The following is a 26,155-nucleotide window of genomic DNA, read 5'->3' on the forward strand; positions in this document are numbered from 1 at the left end:
TCCTGCATGCATTACGATCTCACTCTTGAGAATTTCTGGTATAATCCTTTTTGATTAGCATCTCTTAGCTTGTCCTACCTTTTTGTTCACCTCAAAACTTAAACACACACACACACACACACGAGAGAGAGAGAGAGGAAGAGAGAAGGAGCGATCAAGTCCAAAGATGTTTTAAACATGAGGGGGTTTTGTTGCCTGTGTTTTGCTCTCAGCCATAATTAAATTCTTAATTAGCGAGCCCTCTGGAAGAAATACATCAAGATAGAATTCAATTTAGAGCCCTTACTCATTTGGCCAACAGTAAAAGAAGAGAGGGGGGAAGAGACAGCGCAGAGGTAAGGAGGCAAACCTAGCAGCAATAAACGAGCACGCTGTTTTAACTTTGACTTGCTCCGTGGTAATGCTGCTCCAGCAAATATAACTGTTTCTGCTGCATCTATAAGAAAAACTCAGTGAGACACTCTTTGCTACATTTTGTCCATCAACTGTGACGTACTGAGGGGATGTCATTATTAGTTTCTTTTGTTTCTCCAGCCCTTTTATTGTAAGAACTGAGAATATGACAGTCATTTCTATGTCTACTGGATGGACTACTTACCGTGTACCAGTATGCCCTGCTGCTGCATAGACACTCCTTAGACACGGTTGAGTTTTTTTGGAAAAGTAACTTGAAGCTAAAAGAAAAAGTATTGTATGTGCAAAAAGTAACGTAACCCTGTTGTACACATTTTATGATCCTGATCATCCTTCTCCTTATCCCTCAGAGTTAACCACGCCACAGTGAACCAGGAAACCTCTACCCACAGGCTGGCCTGACAACTTCAACTCATCGAAGTGGGAAATAGAGAATCCATTTTTTAATATGCCTGCTAAGGTCTTTAGTCATGCCTGGCCTCTCCCTGCGTCTGTCTGGCCTATCCAAGAACGGCTGCGACATAGCTCTGAGGTTCCGAGGAGGAGTGTGGATTTGCTGCAGCCCTTTGATGTGTCAGCAGTGCGTTGGCGGCACACCTCTGTGAAATATTGAAATGTGATGCAATGACGATAGGTAAGGGTGAAGAACTGCCAGGGGCTAACTGAATGTGCTCTTCCCTGCATGGCATTCCTTGGCTCTAGGTCCTCAATTCCTTCCTTGAAATTGGCAGATGTGTTGTGTGGTTGTGTGTGTGTCAGTGTGCGTGAGTTTGTGTGGAAATGCGTGACTGCATTACAAATAAGCGTGTGTCAACACAAGCACCTGTCGAAGTGTTCGGTAAGCTGGGGTGCAATGAGGAAAACAAAAAGCCCAAGTGTTCTCCGGTATTGGTTTTGTCTAAAAATAAAGTGATATACAAAAATAGACTGATTTGGGAGAAGAACGCTCAGCTCAGCTACACAAACTTGTGGTGTGCTACAGTGTCAGCTCCCAGAGGGTCCCAGTGTACACGGAGGCAAGATAATAAATTTACTCATAGTCCGACCTTCGCTTGCACTGCAGAACCCTACGGATTTGGAGTCTGACCGCAAGCGCTCTGCATCCTGGGAGAACGGAGGCCTCACTGCCGGTAGCTGTGAAGCTCAGGTAGTGGAGCTGGGAGTGAGGAAGATGATTGTGCAGTCAGATCGGCTCTGCGGAGGCGAGGGTTTAGAGGCTTTAACATGTACGCAGCACATGTAATCCCCAAGCTCCAGGATAGGACTGCGTGCCAGTAGGATTCTGAATATAACTTCCATTCTGATGGAGGACTGAAAAAAGATATTTTATTGTAACAACATTCACTTAGCACTTGCTGCAGCATAACAGATTTTTCATACGTGCCACAAAGTCCAACAGACTCAGGGTTCTGTGTTTATGTTTTAGCTACATAATTAAATAACTCTGGAGGCTTAGTTTGGTTGCTTGCATCTCAGCCTACAAGTGAGTTTGCCTTGATTCATCAAATAAAATCAGCAGGTTTAATGAGTGCGTGGAGATCCTGGTATAACCTTAGTGTGCAGCTCTGCATGCTAAACCCCTTCATCTAATCAATGAAATAGAGATACTACTTAGAGCATGAGGGATAATGCTTCATTTCCCCTAAAAAGAACTGGAAATTCTCTGAACTAGAAGATGAGGGCACAGCGGTTATCAAAGTTTTCTGCCTGTGTGTTTTCCCCCTCCTCTTTCCCCTATCGTACCTTTCCCTTCCCTTGGTTCACACCTCCCAGAGGGAGGGTGAGGAAACAACACATCAGCACTGCTGCACTGTGCAGGAGAACAAAAGCAGGAATACAGCACTCTTCCAGAAGCACAAGTATAGCTAGAGTTAGTCACTAATTTATGCATTAACTGGGACTAAAAAGGCAAATCTTTTAATACCTTTGTCAACTTAAGAAATTCCACCAGTGGATGAATTTATGACACAGATGCCTATATCACAGATAAAAGTAATTAATAATTGCTATATGTTAAATTCCATACATATACGCTCATGCACAATAGCATTGGTCTGGGAACATATTTTTCTCACTGTAATAGCAAAAACTAGCAAATACAGCTTCACAGAAAACAGATAATAAAAGTCTTCTTATTGTAAATCTTTTAGATGTGCAGACGTCTGGGGACCTTTTCATTTGCTTGACACCTGCTGCTTTTAAAGCATCAGAACTTCCCTAACTTGGTATGTCTTGCTGGACAGGTCAGTACCTTTCATTACAATTTGCCACCTGATGACATTTACAGAGCTTTTTAATTCCTCGGACAATGTCTCTACCTCGGGCCCTTCACACATGGGTGGCTGCCACTCAATACAATCCCTGAAACCTTCTGACAAAGCAGCGAAGTTGCTGCTTCAGTTCTGCTAATGTGCTGCCCACATTATACCTTCTCTGTGAACACAGCTCTTCAAACCTTGCAGTAACACTTAGAAATTCTGGGCTCCTCAGACCTACTGACTCAGGACCTGCAGAGCATGGCTATAAAAACATATCAAAGGACTTCAAGTTGGCAGTTTCCAGTGACTGTAATGTCATTAAGAAATGGAAGTAAACAGGAAGTGGAGAATTCAAGATAAGATCAGGAAGACCAAGAAAATTTCCAATAAAACTGCGTGTTAGTTCAACACAGACAAAGGTTTAGCTGGCCAAGAATTGGGATACTCTTAATACAAAGATGGGGTCTACAAAAAATTGAATCAGTAAAGCTAATGCCTAAAATATACTAAATGGAAAACAGTACTGTTCCAGCTACACAGTACACTTTACAGGAGCTGCTGGGCCATGAAAACCCATGCCATGAAATGTGGAAGAATGCTATTTTTGTGCATTTGTTGATGCCAGAGGAGGTTTGGGATTTTAGAACTTACTGAGTCAGCAGAGCGTTGGTGACTTTCACGCACTCTGCGCCTCAGCGACCCCAATCTGTAACTTTACAGTACTTGGTCTGCCACTTGATGGTTGAGTTGCCACAGTTCCTGAAAGCTTCCACTTTACAATAAAAGAAATTGCAGTTCATCATGGAATATTTAGACTGTTGCAACAGTGGCATCCTATCCGGTCTTTAAGTCTGACATCATTAGCCGTTTCCAGGTCCAAACTCTGCTTCAGGTCCCAAAATCAAATGAACACTGCGGCATCACTGAGAGTTACAAACTGTCTGAATTCTTTCATCTTTAATAAAATGATAGGTGTGGCTGCTCTACCAGGTGTAACAATTAAGTATAAAATCCAGGCATCCATGAAAATCCATGGAGTTAGAAGTTAGCTCGCTAGTTTCCACCATGTTCTGACTGTGAGATTTCTGAAAAAATTAAAACGCACAGCTCTGCTATCACTTCCAACATAAATGAAGACAAAAAAACTAAACAGTAATGACGTTTGTAGGGTTACTAAAGTTGGGCTAGCTGGTATATAATGATGTGTTACATGGTGGCTAGCTACTCAGCTATGGTTAGCATAATATAAACACATTAGCACAATGAAGCAGGAGGATGAATGCTAACTTTTTTCCATTCGATAAAAGTAAATGTGAGGGTTCCTGATGGTTAGTGACAAATGCAAGCGCATGGCAGGATGCTGTAAACGGACCAACCTTAAGTCAGGAGAACAACTGAGATAATCCATCCACAATACAAGGTTAGTCATTCATATACTGCTGCATGGGCTGGGCTGTAGTTACATGTAAGGTTTTAAAAACTGAGCTTTAAAATGAATAGTGGTAATAAAAACCGAGAGAGACCGACTGTGATCACTGACTATTTTTAGGGACTTGTTCAGATTAAATAGAACAAGATACAAAGCACTAAAACACGTTAAAAACACAACAGCCTTAATAAAGGAAGAGTAGTTTGGACCCAGAACCAGGGTTCATACGTCATCATTTAAAGACTGGATTGCAGAACTCAGTGAGCTCTTTAGAAAAACCTTGAATTCAAAGATTACGGGGTGTGGCCTGATACTTTCCTACATATAGTGTATATTAAATCACAGAATTCACAGTCATTTTGGAAGCAAGTTTGATAGATCAATGAATTTCAACTTGAGCTCTTTTGTTAGTCGAGCACAATCAGCAGCATTTAGTGAGTAACTTACCTACTTTTAGGGATTCACAAGTGAACAGAGGCTGGCAGGGCAATGATCTGAAACGCACCTCATAATCCAAACGAACTGCTAAAATTAAGATGACAGTTTTTGAACAGCATTTACTGTCACATAACTTCAACACCATTCAAATAAATCTTTGGATAGACCTTAAACATGCTGTGCATGCAAGACATCCTAAAAATATCTCAACGATTAGAGTGAGCTGCAGGGAAGAGTGGGTAAAATTTTCTACACTGACTCTTCAAAAAAAAATTGTCCTTTTTTTATAGGTCTGCAGAGCTCATATTGTCAGTGTGGTCAGTAAATAACTGATCCATTACCTTGATGCCATCTGTTATGAAGAGATGGCCACAATCTAGTTATTAAGTTGCTGTGCCTTATTACCCAATGTTCACAACTAATGACATAATGCCCCGCATTACCGACTGGTGTCATGCAATATCTCCCGCCATTCAATACCGTGTTTTTCAAATTACTAACAGGATCTACTTTAAGATATACTATGAGAATGTGAGCAAAAATTGATCTATTTCCTAATTTACAGAATTAGATCAATGTATAAAGAAATCAATTTCATGACAATGTGAACACTAAAATGATCTGATTGGGTTATGCCAGCTATTATCACCATCTATAATACAGTCCTGCCATTTTGAAAAAAAAATTCTTTAAACACATTTATATGCATGAACAAATGATGTTATATTATTAGGTTAAAGTGGATTGTGTGCTCATTCAGCCTAAATAATGTGGTACAAGTGGCTATCTGAGCGAGAATAAATTAGATTTTATTCCCTCAAGTGACTGCGTGTCATACTACTACAGAAGCAAGTCTTGGTTCAGGGCATCCTCCCTTTATTTTCTCTAGTCAGTAAGTGATAAAATCCCATGTTTCATTTGAAATACCTGTCAGCCGGGAGACTGCCTTTAGACAAGCTTATTCATTCCATCACATGTTTTCTCTGAGCACTTGCCCCGTGTGCTGCCATGCTGCGGGGAGTCCATAATATCACCCTCTATTAGGAACTTGACTTTAACATAGGGAGCAGCCCCATAATGACAAGCAAAGCAGATTGATGCTGGTTTGAGGGGGTTAATTATATCTAGGTCACTGTTTTTTTATGAGTTCTAAGTATGAGTAAAACACTGACACAACTGAGAAAAAAAGCTACATAGGAAGAATGCAAACACAAAGGAGAATTTGCATGTTTGTGTGCCTGTGCAGACAAGAGATATACACATGTGCACATATACACACTGCATAGTAAATCCAAAAATACTACATTTAGAAGCCTCAAGAGCAACTAAGCCACTGGATGGATGCATGCCTGGAAACTGGGTCATCTAAAGCCTTAAATGCAGACTTTTTTCAGATTCCAAGTAATTCTTTTAATCTTCAACATCTTGCATTTGCATTTGCACTACATGCTGTAGAATATGGAGAGCAATGTGACAAGCAAAGGCTGTATAAGATTACAGTCTGAGCAAAACTGGTAACCATGGCCCACAACAGCTTCTTGAGAAATGGTACTTGTGAATGGAGCAGTGTACAATCCCAGTGCATGGCGAAGGTAAGTATACATCATCCTTCAATTACTGCAAAACAAGGCAAAAACATTAAAGGGAAAAACTGTTTTTATATGTTCTTTATGCTATTAAGATATTTCTAAACACCCCTAAATGGCTCAAACAGCTCTTCTCACTTGCATGCACAAGGCAAACCTGAGGTGACATTAATAGCATGACATCTCATGCTGTGGCCTAACATTTCACCCCCTCCTTGGTCAGCTAATTGGGTCATTCTCACTTGGATTTGTTAATGTAACCCTTGATGCTCTCATATGCTGTGTATTTCATATTTCCTCATTTCTGCTTGATCTGATATATCCTCTTTGGTATTCATAAGGAGCACTACGTTGCCATGAACTCTAAAACAGATTGCTTGTCATGGTCCCTGTGCCTCCCCGGCCAGCCCAGTGTGGCCACAAGTGTTTGTTGTTTTTCTCTCACTCTGTCTCTCCTACCTGTCTGCCTGGGCGGAGCTCTGATTGGGCTCCTACCCTTGGCCCACGCACCTGCAGCTGATCTCGAGCGGATTGCAGTTCTCTGGCTCTTAAGGCTGGGGCTCTGAGCTGTTCGTCGCTGGAATATTGAGTAACTCTCGTTAGTATTGCCTGGCTTCCTTGCGATTCTACTGTTCCCGTGTTTGCCTTCGACTTACCCTCGTCTGTGTAAACAGGTTTACCTGGATCAGCCCTTTTGTGACCCCTGGACCCCGTGAGTAGGAGAGTGAGCTGAGCTGCTTGTGTGGAGACTGTTTGGACGAGGAGCAGAGCAAGTGCGAAGAAGTGTGTCTCCCCAGCCAAGTGATCCCCGGGACCCTGGTGTTTCCCCCCCTTCACGTGTATATAGTGCACCAGTGTGATTAATAAAGTGTCGTTGAACTGTGCTACCTCAGTCTGCGCCTGAGTCCGTTCCACTCCCGTGACATTGCTAAATACATTTACATTTATACATTTGCATATCACAGCTCAGTGACCAAAAAGGCATCTAAAGACGGCCTCTGTGTTTAGGTGCTCCGCTGCTTTTCATTTTCACACTTGAGGCTTTGAGTTTGAAGATGTTAGTGTTTGCAGATTCCAATATAGTTTGATCTAATAATCATTTCATAACAGGAAGCACATCCACTGATAGCTTAAATGGGTCCAGCATCTGCCAGTAGCCACAGCTGAGACTATGGCTACATGAGGGCTGTTAATGCTACCTCTCAAAAGTTCATGCAGGGATCATGTAATTGTGGGTTAAAATAAGCGGTTTAAAGTTATCTAATATTCTGCAAATCATAGCCCGTTATCTTTATAAAGCTACTATAGTGGACAAAAGCCTTGAATAGTTTGTTGGTTCAGGCCAAAAGACTTGTCCACCACTCCAAAGGAATGAAATAGATTTTATATGACATGGTATTTCATACGAGAGATTGCCAAACAAAATGAAAAACTGAAGATTTTATGCAATACAATGTACTAGTGCCTTCGTACAAGAGTGCAAACTTGCTCTAATCAGAATAGGAAGTCAAGTGTGAGGTCCAATCACGCAACTGAGCAAGGAGCTATGGACATCAGTCGCTAGTATGAAAAACATACTTCTCACAGGTCTTGAACAGACAGCTTCATTAAATGATAGCACCAAGACACTCGTCTCAACTTCAACAATAACGAGGTGAACACAAGGATGTTGGCCTTTTGAGCAGAGTTGCAAAGAAAGCACCACTTCAGCCACTCTTCAGTGAGATTTTTTTTTCTTCCATCTTTTAACCTTTTTGTTTTATTGGTCAGTCTCAGACACTTTTCAACTGCAGCTAGAAGCCAAGCATCACGATCTTTTAATACAAAACAAGTTCAACATAGCCAGGCTTTCTATGCCTGTTACATCCTGGGTTAATAAAGCCGATGTGCACTTACATGAAAGGGACATTTGATGCATCATTTAAATCTTCTTCTGCAAAAGTGTACCCAATGTGCCGGCTAATTGAGATGGACAGGTTATGGAGCGATATGGACAACGTAGTAGAGCAAGATCCAACACTGCAAACAACAGAGCAATGCTGCAGAAAATTTTAACTCTTCTGTTGTTTAAAAAAAAAAAAGATCAGATGGAGATTTGTTAGATGTCCACTCCAAACAAACCAAACTCTTCTTGCCTGGCAACTAAAAGAAGCTTGAAAACATTGCATGGGAGACTTTGTTTAGCCTGCTGTTGGATCAGTGGAGTTTGTTAAAAGTACAGATAAAAACTAAAAAACTTTCAGAGCAAGTGAAAATGTTATGTTATGGCTTTTCTTAGACAATATACAACAATACTACAAGAGGGATTTTGAAGCACTCTGTTAATAAGCACTCACCATTTACTTTCTTAGGTACACCTGTCAGCTGCTAATTAACACAAATATCTGATCTCAGGAAGGTACACAAGTCACTATGTTTAGTAAGCGTGTAGACCTGGTGAAGACAACCTGCTTCAAATCAAGCATCAGGACGGCAAAGATAAGGAGATTTAAGTGACTTTGAATGTGGCATGATTGCTGGTCTGAGCATTTCAGAAACTGCCTACAGGGATTTTCCCACTTAGCCAACTGTGGGGTTTACAGAGAATGTTTAGAAAAAGAGAAAATATTCAATGCACTTTAGTTATCTGGATTGAAAAGTCTTGTTGATACTAGAGATCACAGGAGAATGAACAGAATGCTTTGAGCTGATAGGAAGGAAACTCAAAGTAACTTAAATTACTATTACTAGACGGGCATCTATGCACACAGAGCATGTCTAACCTTGATGCAGCTGGGCTATGGCAGCAGAAGACCATAAAGGATGCCATTCCTGTCAGCTAAGTAAAATGGTAAATGGCCTATATTTGTATAGTGCTTTACTAGTCCCTAAGGACCCCAAAGCGCTTTACACATCCACCCATTCACACACTGGTGATGGCAAGCTACATTGTGGCCACAGCCACCCTGGGGCGCACTGACAGAGGCGAGGCTGCCGGACACTGGCGCCACCGGGCCCTCTGACCACCACCAGTAGGCAATGGGTGAAGTGTCTTGCCCAAGGACACAATGACCAAGACTGTCCAAGCCGGGGCTCGAACCAGCAACCTTCCAATTACAAGGCGAACTCCCAACTCTTGGGCCACGATCGCCCCGCGATCAGGAAAGTACAGGAAACTGAGGTTAGAATTCACAATTTACATGGGCTCACCAATAATGGACAATAGAAGATTGTAAAAACTTGTCAGGTCTCATCAGTTTGAATTGCCACGATGACATTCAGAATGCAGAGTCAGAATCAAAGGTTTGCGTAAAAGGTTTGGGGTGGTGGCGGTATAATGCTGTGGGGAATATTTTCCTGGCACACTTTCACCCCTCAGTGCCGACTGAGCATAGTTTAAATGTCTCTTTCCTTACTATTGCAGCTGATCATATCCATTCCCTTATAACCACAGTGTACCCATCTTCTGATGGCCGCTATACATTTTGGTATACTACGCCTGCTATCACAGTGTACCAAAAAGCATTGGCATGAAAGCCGTCCATCCATCCATCCATTCACTTCTGCTTATCCTTTTCAGGGTCGCAGGGGGCGCTGGAGCCTATCCCAGCTGTCATAGGGCGAGAGGCGGGGTACACCCTGGACAGGTCGCCAGTCTAACACACAGGGACAAACAACCGTTCGCACTCACATTCACTCGCACATTCACACCTAGTGACAATTTGGGTTATCCAATTAACCTATCCCCACAAGCTGCATGTCTTTGGACGGTGGGAGGAAGCCGGAGTACCCGGAGGGAACCCACGCAAACACGGGGAGAACATGCAAACTCCACACAGAAAGACCCCGGCCTGGTGTTGGAATCGAACTCAGGACCTTCTTGCTGTGCGGCAACAATGCTAACCACCATGCCACCGTGCCCTTCTCCGGGCATGAAAGCCGGAGATGGTAAAATGTTTGTGCATATGAATTATTTTATCCTCTCCACTCACACTTCTAAAAGTGAGAAACTAATGATAACCATGATCCAGACATTAGAGAGCTACAGCTGTAAACTCAGTCTTTTCTCTAAGAAATATCTCAGCGTATAACTTCAAAGTGGCGGTGGCCATTTTCCAAATAATCATCCAGAACTTCAACTAGAACACCATTATGCGGCTACTGTTCAAAAATTCCTATCTGCAATTTTAGCGTGCACCCCCGGAGTGCATTATTAGCTTGCCGCTCTGATTTATTCTTACAGACAATGTATATCAATCTAAACGATGTCTTTCATATCTTGGTCTGTTTGGGATGATACATGTAAGCGCTGTTTAATTGAGCTGTTCAGCTCCTCCCCAGCGTCCCTTAGTGACATTTACTGGCAGTTCCGATGAAAAAGAGAATTTGCATTTCAAACACTGGTTAAACTATTCCCAAGGGAAATGCAATTTTTTATTCATATAACATTGATCTTTTCACTGTTGTTTATTATTTTTGCACCATGATTATTTGATTATTTCAAAATGAATGTGTCAGGATTGTTTACTGCACAAGGTAAGTGACACGATCTGAGTGTTGCTCTTTTGAAGTTCAGTAGACAGCGTGTAACACACGCTGGGAAAATGTCCCTACTTTAATTCTATGTTAGAGGTAGACCTAAAAAAATACATTACATAGTAGATTACTTTTCTACATTACTACATTTCACAATATATTAAAGCCTGATGTTTTAACAGCCTGATCTTATTTGGATATCACTAGAAAGAAGTGCATGTTAGATACAGCTTTACTGGACATTGACCAGTTTTCAAGTCCATGCATTTCCAGAAGTACGAATATGCCTGAAGGGCATTGCTATAGAGCAAGTTTGGAAAATATCCCAACCTAAATTCTCCTCAAATTGCTGAAATTATGTCCAGTGGGATAAAAATGACAGCTAAAGAAGTCATTCTTTTCTCTTATAGTAAAAATGCCCCATCACATGTGGCAACATCCGCCTCTTTCCTCTCATCACCACCTCCAGCCCTCATAAATAATTAAAGATTTAATCTGTGATATTTTCAAAGGTCAGATGCACAACAAAGAGAGAGAAATGCCAGTCCTTCCTCTGCAGGAGCGCGCTTGGTAATTACTCCATACTGGGTTTATGTTTTCACCTTGAAAGCTCTATCAAGTGGGCCAACAGATACGATGCATGCGGAGAGGGGAGGGAGGCATGCTATGATGAAAAGGTGGCGAGGCCAACATTACCAAACAATACTGAATCTGCCATTGTCAAAAAAATACACCTCATGAATGTTTTATTCTTTTGTTTGGAGCTGGGCGGGACCGCCATGACCATGGGGGGGAGCCGCCACGGCCATGAGAAGTGGGCAGCTGTACTCGGTGACAACCAGAGAGGACAGTCCCACTTAACCTGGCCCCTGGTTCACAGAAAGAGGCCACGGACACTTTCATGCATAAATGTCTGCTTCATACATTTAATGGATGTGGTCCTGATGGATTTTTTTCTCCTGATGCATTATCAATGAGAGCTGCTCTCCGCATCACGGCTCCAGCACCGCCAGACGGGGCTCTATCATCTATTTCCTTCTTCAGTGCTTCTCTCAACCAATGGAAATTTAAAAATACACCTTCAGGTGAAGTTTGAATCTTTAAGTAGCAGGCTGTCTTTGAGGTAGCATGGGCACTTGTATGTCTTTTATGTTGCCAGGTAAAAACATGAGCTTATTACAATATTGGCATATTATCATTGTTATTATTATTACATGCAAAATACATCCATGAAAAATACAAAAGTAGAAGTATAAAAAATCTGATTAAAAAAACATACGTTTCCATCTGACCTTTTCAAATCCCATTCTCTTTTTATTGTTTCCCTTTCTTTAATAATTCTGCTAAAGCTGTCAGGCTGAATGACCACTCACTGAATATGTAGGAGTTCTAAAGTGGGGTTTTTATTGAAATCATATTCAAACGCTCTTCCACTCTGTTAGCGTAGCTGACTCATCTGCTTGTTCTCTCCCTCAGATTTCAGCTCAGAGTGGAAGGGTTATTTCACATCGTGCCACCCTGGTAGTAAAATGTAGGAATATATGAAGCAAGTTTGCCTTCACTTGGAGGTAGCCTTAGTCTTGCTCTTTCCCTCTCTCTGGGTGACACACTTCACTAGTGCTCCCTTTGTGCTGTCTTGTCCGTAAAGCTGAAAAAGAAAGATGCTGTCAGACAGATGTGAAAAGTTGATTGTGTTTATCTTGCAAACAGAGAGTACAGGACTTTGATTTGATGTTTTTTTTGTTCCCCTACAGTCAAACACGACATCAACAAAGAATTGTAGGTTTTGTTGGGTTTTTTTTTATTTGTTTGCTTTTAAATTCACTCACTGTCATATGCGTTACTGTCCACCGCCCGTACCAGTGTCTCTCCTCCACGAATTTCATTCACTCTCGAACCTAATTATTTTTCTCATCTTTTTTCAGCATTATCATCCCTTCACGCAAATTGCTTCTTGGTATTCTTATTTTTCTTGTAGTAAATCTTTTCAGTGCTTGAGAGTATGTAGAGATATGCAGGAAATAAACCTGGAAACCCAGAAACAGGAAAAGATGGCCATGAGCTATACTGTAAAGTAGAAATCCGCACAAAAGTATTTTCACTACATCCTATTTTTTCAATTGAATGAATTCCATTTTATTTATGTATATACACACACACACACACACACACACACATATATATATAAATACACACACACACACACACACACACATATATATATATATATATATATATATATATATATATATATATATATATATACACAAATATATATACACAAATATATATACACAAATATATAAATACATATATATATTGCACATTTTATATATACATTTTGATTAATCACGATTAAATATCATTCATTTTTAATATATGTTAATCCCATTTCATTTTGCATGAGCAAACAAAATCAAGAAAAAAGGGAAAATATACGCAATTAACTTGTTTACTGAACATCTTGAACATTCATGTTAACAAAAACATTCTGTAAACATTTATCCACTCTCTCTCTCTGTCACTCTTTGGGAGGCACTTCAAGTCCTTGAGACGAGGAACCAAAGCTATGTAAAGCGCGTGTTCTCAACGATATTAACAGGTCTGCAATGTGTCCGAGGTAGACTTACTGAGTCCCTGATGCTCCGTAAGTGATTTTTCACAAGCTGGGTGACGCATTAGCCAAAGTGCTAGCAGCATACGTATGCTTCACTTCAATGTAATATTTTAAGCCGGAAGTGCTACAGTGAAAAGAAAATTCCTCCTTGCACAAAGTGCATAAAACTTTATGTCGGTCGACTGTTCCGTCTTGTTATTTTTTTAATACTCAAATTTCCCATCGAGAGGGCCAAAGTGCTTTTATCATCATTTAGTTGATTGGCTCAGCTGCCCGTCGCTACCAGACCAATTGCCCATTTGCGTCTGCGCGAAGGTAACTCTACTTGGACAAACTGCCCAAAATGCGTTGACAGAAACATTTCAGGGATTTTAAGTCATTCTGCACTCCAGATGCGTTAATAGCGTAATTTCTTTTTTTTATGGCGTTAATCGTGATGACGGCTTAATCTGCGTTAAAGCGTTAATTTTGACAATTAATTGACAATTAATCTCGTTAAAATGACGTTAACGCCATAACACGGCAAATCTCCGTTAGTGAGTTAGCGCGGATCGCCCCATGCGTGGGTCTTCACGGCGTCAACACGTTAGCACGGTTAGCTAATTTACGCGTTTCCTACTGTTCTTAAGTAGAATTTTCAGGTATCTGTACTTTACTTGAGTCTTTATTTATCTGTAACGCCCTACATTTTTACACAAATATGTCTGCTTTCTACTCAAAATGCTCAATAATTTAGGTTTAAGACAGGACTTAGTATTTCCCATCACTACATGTCTTGAAAACATAAAACGTTTGCTAGCCAAAGGTACAGCTGCTGTATGTTCAAGGGAAAGACAACAATAAGAAATAACTTCAGTCAAAGATGGAGAAAGATGTAAGAAAGAGAGGAGAAGAAGAAGAGAGGTTAGATTATAGGGACTGCTCAGTGACATTTGATAAACTGGAAATTTTAACCCTACATGTAATGTTGTAACTGTTTTCTCACAATGTGAAATGTCCAGCAAAACAAATTAAAGTATACTAACTAACTCTGTGTTATTCAAGCGCTGCATGATCATACTGTGAAGGCTAAACTCTTTACTTTACAGTATTGTGGTCACAGTTGCAGTAATGCACTGGAGCAGAGTAGCTGCGGTGGTCATGGTCAGTGTAAGTTTAAGTTAAAACTAAATTTAAGGTGGTGCTGATTAGACTGGCTCACAGAATCCCACATTTATACAAGCTTTATAGTGCATAGGGGTTGGAAATCAGGCCTCAAAAAGCAGGACCAGCGACTGATCACGGTCTGTAGGTAGTATCTACTGGAGCTCGCAGCAGAAATGTGTTTTGTTGATCTATCTCTAATTGATTCTTTTCCCCCCACTGCATCATTACAGCTGATCTTGGGGTTCCCACATCTGTTGGATCCCACTTTAACCCCATTCTACACTCACTTTCCTGTTTTGGATATGGAGGCAAAGTCACCCATCTTCAATATAAGCAACAGCAACCAGAGTTAGTTTTTTATTAATGCTCTTTGTTTTTCTCTACTTGTGTTCCACTTAGCAGATGTTCAAGCTGAGCATCTTCATTACAGTTTGAATTTAAGTTGAAATAAAGTTTATATTCACTTCTGTTAATATTATTTTATTATGATGTTAACATCACAAGAGGTTCAGTAGCTCCAGTAGCTACTTTTTACTCATATATGTTGAGTACATTTCAGAGCCTGTACTGTTTCACTTTTGCTTGTGTAAAGAAGATAAATAAGTACTTAAGCTTTTATCGGGGCACTTTCTAACACAGGGATCTGTACCTAAATGATTGCATGTACCTTTGCCACCTCTGCCTAATGCACATCAAGGCTTTTTCACACCACTTGAGATTGTTAGATGGCTATCTATTTATCAATCTAGCCTTTCTAAGTAATCTCTAAGGATGTTAATTAATATGGAATGCCAGTCCCTGTAATCAAATGTGTGTCAAACTGTGTGCGTCTACGAGCAAAAAAGGGAGAACGGGAATATGTGTGTGAGTGTGTGTATTGGTGCATGTCTTTCTCATCCCAGACACAGCTGATTCATATGAGTCTAAGGGGTGTTTATTTGTCAGAAGTTGTGTCTGGCACCCTGCGTTTGTAGCACCCACTGTTTTTAACCTCCGCTCTGCCTTTGAGTTAGAATGTTTCTGTCAAGCAGCAAACCCAGCTTGGCAGGCCCAAAACAGCCTGCCTTTCCATTAAACATTCATGAACCGCAGTGCAGTGGCACCAATGCAGAAAGGTCACTCGAGAATGATCGGTTTAGTCGTATACAGCACCCTGCAACAACATGCCTACTTTTAATAAATAAATGCATTCATCACAGACCTGCACCTGGTACCCTGTTTGTTTTGTAACAGAAACAGAAGATGGTATTGCTGCACGTCTTCTTTACTGAATATTGCATTGAAGAAAATAATTTGAAACCATCCCTCACTCACTCAAATCTCACCCGTGACACTAATTGCACCGTTAAAGGGGCAGTTCACCCTAAACATAGCGGAACTTTCTCCTAAAGAATGAAGACTGCAGTCTACAACTCAGGTAGTTTCAGAGTAACTAGCTGAAGTTTTGGGGATGATAGTAGTAGTTCAAAAATGTGCATTTGTAAATATCAGTGTCAGCATGCCTTGTCAGGATAAAATGACAACAGTTATCCTCAGTAAAATACCCGACATTCAAAATGAGTAGAAAGTTACTGCTAAAGTTTCCTTGTTGAACAGCTGGCAGATGTGAATTCTCTCGGGCTTTGAGCACCAAAAAAGGCACATTAGTATAAAGTACAGTACTTCTATTAATGGGCTCTTTTGAAGTGCATAATTATGTTCAGCAAATGATGTCCAACAATGGCTTCAGGCATTTAATGAAGCAAGAGCGAGGTCTTTTATATTGTATAGAGCGCTTCCTCCAAGTATAACTTTTTGCTGTCAAGCTCCTTTTCTCGCACAAATGTACTTGCAACACCGAGCAACTTATTGGTCACATTGTTATGTAAGCACACAAATATGCATGAGCACCAGTTGCAAATGTTATCATCACCCTTTTGGTTGTTGTGTTTAAGGACAGTTCTCTTAAGTACAAACTGCAATGGTACTATAAAGATGCTGTGTAAATGGTCATAAAATGCGCACATTGTCATTTTATCTTTAGCAGTCGTGGGTTGTTTAAAGCACACAGACGTAACTGAGGCCATTAGAGAGTAATCACTGGGGATCTGATTCAATGTACTGGGAAGGGCTGCTGGAAGGGGCAGCAAAACAAATCACATTACACCTCAATTAACACCAGGGAGGCCTCTGGAGTCCAGTTTCATTCGTGGCAATAAAACTCTCTGTCTCTCACTAGCACACTTTCTGCATGCAAATGAAACACACACTGCACATCTGATGCAATAAACGCAAGCACGAAAAAGAAAAGAAGAGAGACACATTTACTGTATGTGTGTATAATTGCAATTTCAGCAGAGCTAGTTACAGTAGTGAACTGCCGCCCCTCCCTCTGACCCTTCCCGTCTCACTTGGTTAATTATGAAATGCTGCATCTGGCTCAGAGGGCGTTGAGCGGATAAGACCACCCTGTGGAGTGGCTGGTGTCACCATCAAGAGACAAGGACAGTTCCACAGTGCAGCTCAGGGCCAATTACCCACCTGCTGCATGACTGCAGTTCAGGGGTGTCATTTCATCCTAATACCAGTGCTATAATTGCTGTTGTTTTCCCAGTTAGAGGGTTATGGAAATGAGATCTTAAGTGCCACTCAAATTAGACCATGCTTTATAACTGGTCAGCTTTGTTTGAACTGTTAGATTCAAGAGCAGGAATTGCTCCGTGCCAACTATGATATTAGTATTAAATGTTCATTTAAATGAATTAGGGAATCTCGGTAACATATTAATCTAATTACACGCTCAATTAAGCTTAATTGTACCTGTTGAAACATTCTTATAGCCTATAGTGTTGCAGCTTTTTAATACATCATTTTATTTGTGGAAAAGAATTAATTAAAAAACATTTAAAATGTAACTTGAACGTGTTCTCATTAAACAAACCCTTTCCATGCTACTGCAATTGCTGAAGCAGCATCATTGTTATTCAGCTGTATTCTGGCAAGATTGAGAAACTGGAGCACATGGTAAACAAAACAGTAGCACGAGGACTTATCGCTGTCACTATCTGTTTTTCACACTGGCATTCTGGAATAACGTGTCTCCTGTTAATTTCACAGTCAATTCCAGAGGCTGAATGGCACTCTTCTTCTCTTGCCATTATTTCCCTCAGGGCACCACACGAGGGCTTCTAAAAGCAGGGGACAAATCAAGGTCAATGAAAAATTATAGACACTGAAAGGCTAAGACCTGTACTCTATTATGGCCTCTATGACAATCATTGCTGATATTAAGTTGGATGGGTTTGTTAAAACAAAAAACGGAGGAAAAAAAAGAGACAAGGCTTGGTCTCACAGGGATGCACTCTAAAATTGCCTTTCAAATTAAGTGTACAAACGTTCAGTAACTAAAGTAGAGAGCTTTCTATTCAGCGAACAGTGTAGTACAGATCTTAGCTGTATTAAATGTCCAGATAAGATGTTTTGAGTGGTAATGCAATCCTTCCCTTAGCTGCCCCTCACTCCGTAGTGACTAACCATTCAGTTCTATGCTTCAGCTGACTTTAGCCTCCAAACATATTAGTGAAGATGATGATGAGTGACAGGGACTTTTACATCTCGCCCTAATTAACCAGACACTCTTGTCCCCCCTTAACATTTACTATCGGAGAAGGGTTGACACATGCCCGTCAGTCAATCACCTCTCCTTCTGCCCCTCTTCCGAATGCACACAACCCTCCCCCATCGCCTTCACACTCGCAGGCCTGTTGCCACCAGTGTCACAGCCAGCTGGCATCAGTCTCGACGTCTCTTTTTCCCTTCTTCCAAATGTAAACTGAGAAACGGCACAGCAAAATAAAGAATATGAAAATCTCCATATGCCAGAATCAAATATGTACTTTTCAGTGCTAGTAAATCTATTTACCAGTCGGTCCAATATCGCTGGAGGAAAGCAGCTCTGAAGAGGCGCTTGTTTTTTATTTTGTCTGGCTCTTTCTAAAATGAAATTGCAAAGGTAGCCTGAAAATAGCTAGTATCTTTATATCAGCATACGATAATGATATTCATGTGAAGCCTGAGCTACAACGAATGCAGTCTGGTGGCACATAGGTGGAGCACAGCGGTGCAATTTCTCCAACTCAACTCAAAGCGTTACTGACTACTACTAATACTGCAGCTTTTAGTATCAAATAAAGAGGCACGATTTTAAAAAAGCATCACCTACTGATGTAAGTTTGTTCACAGAATCTGTGACCACTGTAAAACAAGACAGAGTAGTACTGTGACATCTTTTCCCTTGGTGTAGTTGACCGAGTAGTAGATTTACTTTATGCACTAACAGTAACAGGAGCTTAGCTAGAGGACGTGCTAGACGCTTGAGAAAAACTGTGCTAAATGCATCCATTTGTTTGCATTGATCTTTATTTCATGGTGTGAAGGTGAACCATTAACGTCTTTCTTTGCTTTAGGAGTTTCCTGTATTGACTTTGGGATTCTTCCAAAGTGTGACCAGCCACTCAAATGTCCACAAACGACAAGAAGCACTGAACAACATAGAGACTGAGAATTTCATGTGTTTTTTAAGTCAACTGGCTCTTTCCTCAAGCTTCCCAGAACGCCAACCGCTGGCACATTCCTCTTCTTTCCCACAATCTAAATATTTGCATTGGTAATTGCATTTGCGCCCAGTTTTAGGTAAATGAGGGACACGAACGTCAAGCTTTCAGGGTTGCGTCACACAACCCAGGAAAGTGCAAAGCCCCACATAGCTTATAAGGCTTACTAACAGTAATTTCCAGCTGTAGTTGGAATAATAACAAACAGTGAATATAAAATGCAGTACTTTAGTTTTCCATTGAGGCAAAGTGTTGAAAATGAGTGGAACTGCAGTGTGTCATAATGTGGATTGATGCTCTCATAATAATCATGCTCCACTGTAAAAAAAAAAAAACAAAAAAAAAAACCCTTCAGCTATCTGTCTTTCCTGCTCTTTTTATTTCTCTTTCACTTCGACTGCATGGCAACTCCAACCACAACTGGTCTCACTTATCTTGTAGCCTGACGTGATGTGCACAGCCGTGAGTGATTGCATATAATGAAATATTGCCGTTTAATATATCTGCATAGTGTGTACAGTGTCACTTTAGTGTCTTGTTTTAATCAACTTTTGTTACACACACACAATGGCGGTGTGGTTGGAACAGAGCGCTGGTTTAGTTTCACAGAGAAAGTCTGAATATTTGTCCTTTTATCTTTTCTTTGCAAAAGCCACACACTGATTTGATTTGAAAGTTGTTTAATTTACTTTTGAACAACAACATAAAAACAAATCAATATTTCAAACTGGAGAGACTGAGGCAATCAGCCCATCTCAGTCTGCAACAAAGCTCCATGAAATGTTTTACATCTTAGTCTAATTCATGCTCCTGTAAACAGACATTTTTTTAACATAAAGGAAGCAGGAAGCTTAGAAAACAACAATTGTGCTCTCAGTCAGAAAGCCATCTATATAAATACGTGCTAGTTCAAATACGTGAAAATGCAAATCGATCGTGGAGACAGTTTTCACGCTAAACTCTCTATAGGCTAGTTTGGAGTGGAAACAATGGTTACATCGCACGAGTTGTACATTCGATCAGGAGAAAAGCAGCAGAAACAAAAGTCCTGCTGGATTTCAGAACAAAATACTGTCGTCGAAGGCAAAAACACAGTTGACTGTAAATCGTTGGATGGACTAAATGAAATAATTCAGAACTAGAGTTCACTTCTTATCAGGCTACATTTCGAGGTTTTGCTCAATATGACACACAGTAAAAACAAAGTTAACAATCTAATTACCAAGCATACATTTGCAGCTGCAAAGGTGGCACTTCCAGCTGACATTGGACACAATGTGAGCAACAGTTTATACCACTCTATATAATTTATGCAAGCTTTTGGTGAATTAATAGAGCATATGGTGATATTACGTCTACAATATAAAATTTCCTTTAAACTGTGACTGAATATAGATCTACCTAACAACATAGAATCGTTGTTTGTAACAAGTTAACAGAGGACTTAATTGGAGGCACTCGTGGAGCCACAAATTTCAGACTTTGTTCATTTATTTAAGGTTAATTCAGTGTGTGGAAGCTCCATCGGTACGTAGTTTGAATTGTTCATAACAGCCAAACGTTAAAAAGGTCTACTCTCCTCTGTTCATTTCTATTGTTTTGAAATTGCTTCATTAATTTTTATTTCTAAAACAGCATGTCCTGAGTGTTGTGCTGCTGATTCAATCAGCTTTTTTTCTTGCAAAAGAATAACTGATTAAACTGTTATATAGTTGCTCTGTTTGGACACTAAAACCACAAACAGAAGTATAATGACTAACATCTGAGGCTGAGCTACCACTTCCCTCCACATATCCTCATTTACTCCTTTTTCTTGACAGCCCAGCTCCTATAAACTCCTTCCTTTTTACAGCGGGAAAATGGCTATCTGTGCCACTGTGTGTCTCATCACAGGAGACAACATTTTTTCGACGTTATCCTGAACGCAGCAAACTCCCATCTATCCTCCTGGACACGTTTTGCCGAGTTTGACAATGACTTCAGAACGGCCTAGTGTGTGAGGAGAAATCATCTGTTATTCGGCCCACGACGGTCCATACATCAGCTGCCCTGGAGTGGAGCTCGCTTCCAGGAGGCCCTCCCTTTTTTGTGCCTATCCAGCTACCTATCTGGACGGCCAACTGACAACATCAAGGAGATTTAGAGCAGAGTCTCAGTGGGCCTGGTCTGAACAATCCCAGTAGATGGGAAACCGTAATTACAGCTAGAAGGCTCACTGAGAGTCTGGAGCCTTGCAGAGATTCAGTGTCATAAGGCCAATAGATTCCTGGGTACCTGGTTGCTTCAGCTGTCAGAGCAGAAAAAGAGCTACAGATTTGAGCAAATTTGACTTCAGAGGAGGTGATTTAGTGGTTTAGCTGTCTACTTAGTCCCATAATTCTACCCAGATGGGAACATTAAGACTTTACGTTGACATTATTACTTGTGTATGAGTTATTTAAGATTAATAACACTTCAGAAGAGCCAATTTAACTTCACAAAATGCTTAGCTACCTATATTATTCTTAAAGGATATTTTAAATTCTCTCATGGTGTTAATAATCTGTGTTTAAGATCACTGCAATAAACTCGTGTGGTGTAGACCAAGATGAGACAATAGGGAAACAATAGGCACATAAATACATGACATACCCTGAGAAGATAGTTTCTCAAGCCCTTTAGTGACTCATTCGCAATATCTGCAGGATTTAATTAGGGTCAACATAGACAATAAAGTGCCACCCTGACCTACAGAGGCCCAGAAATTTACAGCAGGGTCCACACAGCCTCTGGTGGTGTCTGCAGCATTATCTATTTCTAAATCTTCCTGCTTCATATTCTCCACCATCTCCCTGTTTCACTCGACAACTCTGTCATTCTCCCTCTCTGTCATTCCGCCGCTCTCTTTTACTCTAACCTTTCAAGCCACAATCTCACTTTCTCCCACTCTCTCTATAAATATCTGTCTCTGAGACAGTCTTTTTCCCCACTTCTCCCGCTTGCTTCTGAAGAGAACAGGGGAATCTTCTATCCCCTGTGGATCTGAACACCCACTCAAGGTTAGGAGTACTACAGATGCAGGAGCTAACAGATCAGGCTTTTAACCATCACATAGAACTTAAGACATTTGTACAGGCCATTGCATTAATAGCCCTCACTGCCAAGTACTAAGTCACTTATCTACCAAAAAAACAAAAAGCCAAAAAAAACTATAGCTGGATTAAATTCTTTAATTTTTCATTCTGTTCCCGCTTTCTCCAAAATAATACAGCAGAAACACAATTAAACTTGTACATCCCATTTTGCTGAGTGAAAGCACAGTTTGTATTCTTACCCCTGCAAAGCAAAAGCAACAACATCTTCCTTTTATGCATCAAAGTTTTGTCATTTTCTCATTTCTCTTGGTGGTTTAAAAGGATTGATTTCTTTTGATCTGATGATCTGTACCTCCTAGCAAACTCAAAGAAAAACACAAAAACACTTAAGACTTATAAGGAGTCACCCTGAGAAAAGAGTGATTGCATTGTTTTCTCTAATGAATCATTCAAACTATGTAATATTCTTAATTATATTTGAAGCCATCCATCAATACAAACTGTCACTGGGCCAGAGGAGGTACACCCTGGACAGGTCACCAGTCTGTCACAGGGATAATTTATGTGATAATTATGTAATATTTAAAACAGAGAGCATTATTTGTTTATGTCTGGTCCATATCTATAAACTACTCCAGGTTAGTTTATTCGAAGGTTCTATGTGTGAGTTTCTACTTAACTGTTGGCATCATCTAACAACGCACACTTGAAAAAGCAGCTCATTTGCACTTTTTTGATTTATATTGGGATTGTTACTAAGAGTGGTAGGATATGGCAACGCCCCAACTGGAAAAACCAGCCAAGACTGATCACACCTCTCCTACCATTCCAACATCCACATCTAAGGAATTGGAGCTTATTCTGTTTGTTAGTCTCACACGATGTGAATGTCTACAGTAGTGCTTAAATTTAAAATGTAGCATAGCACATAGATACAATTTCAATATTCAACAAATAATGATTTTTCTTTCTTAATTCTCTCTGATGTGGGTAATGGGGTCAGCCAGGCCTGACGAAGAAATTACATGATTTAATGGCACCCCAGGGGAAGTTTAAATATAGCTCTGCATTCCAACTAGCCTCCGACGGCACAGCAGGACATCAGTTCATCCATAAACAAGTGTCCAAAGCCTGGATGGGCTTGGCTTTAAGTATTACTGTGAGCAAATATTGCATGATAGGGATGACGTGCTCATCTGCTATTGTAAACACATTTGCTCATTCATTTCATTATAGGGAAAACATGGGTGTGGGTGAAGGAAAGTGAAGGCTCTGTGTGTGGCTGTACATGTTATGGTGCTGTTACTGCACTGCCACAAGGTGGCAGGACAACACACATCTGCTCCACATGAAAAATCTTTATTAGTGTGTTCATCCTTGCTCCTCTTTCACAAGAGTCACACAGAAATAAATGAGAAAAAATGTAATTAGTTAAGCTAGTAACCCAGTGAATGAAGGTTTATTGAAAAACATGCAAGCAGAATAAATATGGATTAGCATTCATCATGTTTTTTTGTTTTTTTAAGAAAAACCCGTCTTATTTTACATTCATATGAAATCAGTGTGTTCAAAAACCCACCAGGCAGCTTATTCCCTGTATAGTGCCTCACCAATCATCTGTATTCATGTTAGGAAAACTCATGTGCTGAGCCTCAAAAATGGTTTAACCACCAAATCTTAATTAACAAAACACCAGTAATGCAATAATGTGGAATTGAGAGAAGAGACGTCAAGGTGATGAATACAAGAAGACATGCTGTAAAAGACCTAAAACATCAATAGGGTATTTAACAGGACAGGTTTCAAGTGACGAATTTAAGTCCAATCCTCAGTCACACCGCATAGCACGAAAAATGCTCAGTGAAGTGTAACATTCAGTTCTCCCTGTGGAAATTAGTCTAATTCTGTGATCCTCCTTAAAGACTGATCACCTTTAGTTAAACTCAGAGCGACAGCACGCTCAAGTGCAAGCTGAAATATATCTAAAGGTTCAGTGCTGGAAACTTCAAACTGTAAATTGTGTTTGCCTAAAAGTGCGAACTGATTGAAAAATTAATAAATAATAATATTTGTAAACCCAAAAGGAACAGTACTTTCCAGATTGACGTAGCTAATGAAGCCTGACAGATGTAGGTTACATCTGGTCCCACTGGTAAAAAGCAATCCTCCATTTAAGACTCCAAGCTAAGCTAAGAGGAGGTGAGAGCTGCGGATACCTTTAATTTACTCAGCCTGCTGAATGCTACCCTCCATTCAATCATTCTCTCCGTAACGATTGGATGCAAGGCTGACTGGTCTGGATTCATCACGTCCTTTTCTCTACGCTTCACTCAAACTGCAATACCCACCGTCTCCCAGCACTCTTCTGTCAGCTTTCCTAGTTTACCCTCATGCAAGTGTCAGCCTGTGTTTCCCCCCCTCCCTGACAGCAGTCTTGAGTTATTAGACAACACCAAACCTCATCAGTTAGTGTCATGAAAAGGCAGCTCTGAGATGATGGTGGATGACACATGTCATCCCAAAGGGCTTTAGTGTTTTCAGCCAAAACATCACACAATGCATTCAAAGAAGATCTGATTCTAGCAGCTTTGCAATTGAAATGAAGACTTTAAGAAATCTAGACACACGTCAAACAGACAGCACAATTTCCGATTGCCCTGGGTTGGGAAAGGAAGAAATGATGTCTGTCAAATGAATGTGAAAGCTATAGTCTCATATCTATAGTTATAAGTGATTGGTGTTTAAATGACATGAAAATGAAAAGTATCAGATGGTGCAAAATGCCCCATATTGCAGTTCAAACACTGCCAGCAGAAGAGCCAGAAAGAAAGAAAGAAAGAAAGAAGCTAGTATACAAAACACTTCCTAGCATAATGTTCAGACACGCACTTGCATTCCAAACTACAAGTTCCTCTTAACACTATCACTGTTCTGGTTCACATGTTCAGCTTGTGAACACCCACTGAGACAAACTCTCCTAAAGAACACGCCAAGGAAAAAAACCCTCATTATATCTCTCATCACATTTACTGCCACAGCACCTCCGATATTCTGATTTACAATGCACAGAAAACTTAAGTCCGCCACAAGACCACTGTGTAGGTGCTGACCTTTCACCAACAAACAATCGCTTTGTGTTTGCCCAAAGGGGAAAATCTCAAAAATGCAGGCAGACACCAAACTGTCAGCAGCCCGCATGCAGCAGTACGTTTACGAGGCTGTTTTGATTTGGCTTATGTCAGAAACAGTGTGTCTGATTTATGACGCTTTGGTAGATCATCAACTACCAAGGGTAACTGCGGTGACCGATAATTGTCGCGCACTTTTCGGCTCTCTGTGCTCTGCAAACTTAATACTTGCTTAGTGACAGTCCAACAAGTTCAAGCTCGGGTATGAGGAAGAATGGCGCCTCGATGATCCTTGAGTCAGATTGAGACAGTTTATCAGCTAGAGATGAACCTGAACAGGTCTTCTAACCCGTGAATGCGCTGAGAAAAAAACCCATGTTGACTATCATATATTCTTTTTTGAGCTGTTTTATGTCAAAATAATACAGTTTGCTACTGAATTGTGCAATGTTGATAGAAAGCCTAAACGTAATAAGTAATGTGTTTAGCATGATTGTGAATTTTATTACTACTATTACACTGTGATCAGATTAATGTGGGCAATAAAGCTGCTAATGATAAAAGTTGTTAAGCAATGCTAGTACACCACACACTCAAATGTAAGATAAAGCTAGAGGAAATGACGTCTGCAAACTAGACACAAGATATAAAAATTGCTTTGCTACACTCTAATCATGTGTTATTTCATTGTCTGGTGTAGCTGAATGACTACCACCGTAAACCTCTATTAATATTTACTCTTACACAACTATCTCAGTGTCAAAATGCTATATTGCAGTAAAAGGACTGTTTTTAAAAGCTTGTTAATCTAAAAGTCTGATTAAAATTAGCAAAATATGAGTTAAGCATCAAAAGCAAAGGACAAGTACTTGATATGAATGTCAACACTGATAGCTATGCTGTATTATCAGTTATATTTCTGGATTTCATTGATGATGATGCTGCATTAAGGTGTCAT

At 40.4% G+C, this 26,155-nt stretch overlaps 1 protein-coding gene across 2 annotated transcripts in view; it reads right to left on the reverse strand.

Moving 5' to 3' along the window:
* Positions 1-12,048: 12,048 nt before the first annotated feature.
* tasp1 (taspase, threonine aspartase, 1) overlaps positions 12,049-26,155 on the reverse strand; it is an 86,447-nt gene continuing 72,340 nt past the window's right edge. The window contains exon 14 of one of the 2 annotated variants that reach the window (XM_086258665.1): positions 12,049-12,288. In XM_086258665.1, the coding sequence (XP_086114791.1) occupies positions 12,199-12,288 (90 nt within the window). In that variant the 3' untranslated portion in view covers positions 12,049-12,198. The remainder of the gene's footprint in view (positions 12,289-26,155) is intronic. The other variant, XM_086258666.1, reaches the window with a different exon arrangement.

Source organism: Aulonocara sp. 'chitande type north' Nkhata Bay, linkage group LG13 (assembly GCF_057382095.1).
Source record: "Aulonocara sp. 'chitande type north' Nkhata Bay isolate Kocher_YH1m ecotype deep benthic linkage group LG13, A_spYH_male_GT1.1, whole genome shotgun sequence".
Taxonomy (NCBI): domain Eukaryota; kingdom Metazoa; phylum Chordata; class Actinopteri; order Cichliformes; family Cichlidae; genus Aulonocara; species Aulonocara sp. 'chitande type north' Nkhata Bay.